Source organism: Penaeus monodon, chromosome 15, assembly GCF_015228065.2.
Source record: "Penaeus monodon isolate SGIC_2016 chromosome 15, NSTDA_Pmon_1, whole genome shotgun sequence".
NCBI lineage: Eukaryota > Metazoa > Arthropoda > Malacostraca > Decapoda > Penaeidae > Penaeus > Penaeus monodon.
In genome coordinates, this window is record NC_051400.1 from 5,229,611 (window position 1) to 5,230,392 (window position 782).

The 782-nt window shown below is 62.5% G+C and overlaps 1 protein-coding gene across 1 annotated transcript in view; it reads left to right on the forward strand.

Moving 5' to 3' along the window:
• LOC119581706 (protein argonaute 14-like) overlaps positions 1-631 on the forward strand; it is a 12,191-nt gene extending 11,560 nt beyond the window's left edge. Inside the window, exons 2-3 of the mRNA XM_037929831.1 lie at positions 240-314; positions 415-631. Of these exons, the coding sequence (XP_037785759.1) occupies positions 240-314; positions 415-631 (292 nt within the window). The remainder of the gene's footprint in view (positions 1-239; positions 315-414) is intronic.
• Positions 632-782: the final 151 nt, after the last annotated feature.

Sequence of the window (782 nt, forward strand, 5' to 3'; positions counted from 1 at the left end):
AAATCTGATATTGTGAATCGTAGCACCGTTAGTTCAAGCTCTCACTGATAGATGAAGCCTTGCCTATCTTCAGCAGTGGCTTCGCCGGCCATGCTAGTCGTCGGAGTCTGTTTCCCGGAATTGTTCTTATATAAATAGCATGAAGTCCTTCGATGACAGTTCCCCGATGCCCTCCGACGGCCGCGCACCTTAGGCGAAGGAAGGCAAGACCAGCATTTCACGTATGTTTCCTCCCGCAGGACGCGATTCCGGATGAGCGACGTCGCGGAGGACTCCTGGCGGCAGCTCGGGTGTCCAGCAGGTCGCAGCAGCAGGTGAGGCCTGAGTGGCCACGTGTCCGCATGTGTCTCATTCATTGTTTATATCAGCGTTCACTGGTGCGAGCGTACCGCCTGATGACGTCACTCCCGGCAGGTGCTGGGGCGACCGCCAGACTGAGCGTATATTTAGTGGCACAGTGACGGCGGTGGGACTGAGGGTACCGCGGGGCGTGAGGGGGGGCGGGGGCGGCGCAGGAAGGGGCACAGCAGGCAGGGGGCGCCGCGGCGGGGGTAGCGGGGGCCAGGCGAGAGCGTGCCCGACGTCTCACAGTGCCAGCAGGACTGGCGGTGTGAGCGTGTGGTGGATGTAATGAGCGAAACAGTGCCGCAGGATGGAGCACCGCCCGGGACACCCATGGAGGCCCACGACGAGTACGCCCACGACCACGCCCACCAGTACCTCGATTCCGATTCCCAGCCGCAGTCCGAGGACCGAGGCTCCCGGGAGCTGCTTCCCGCGGG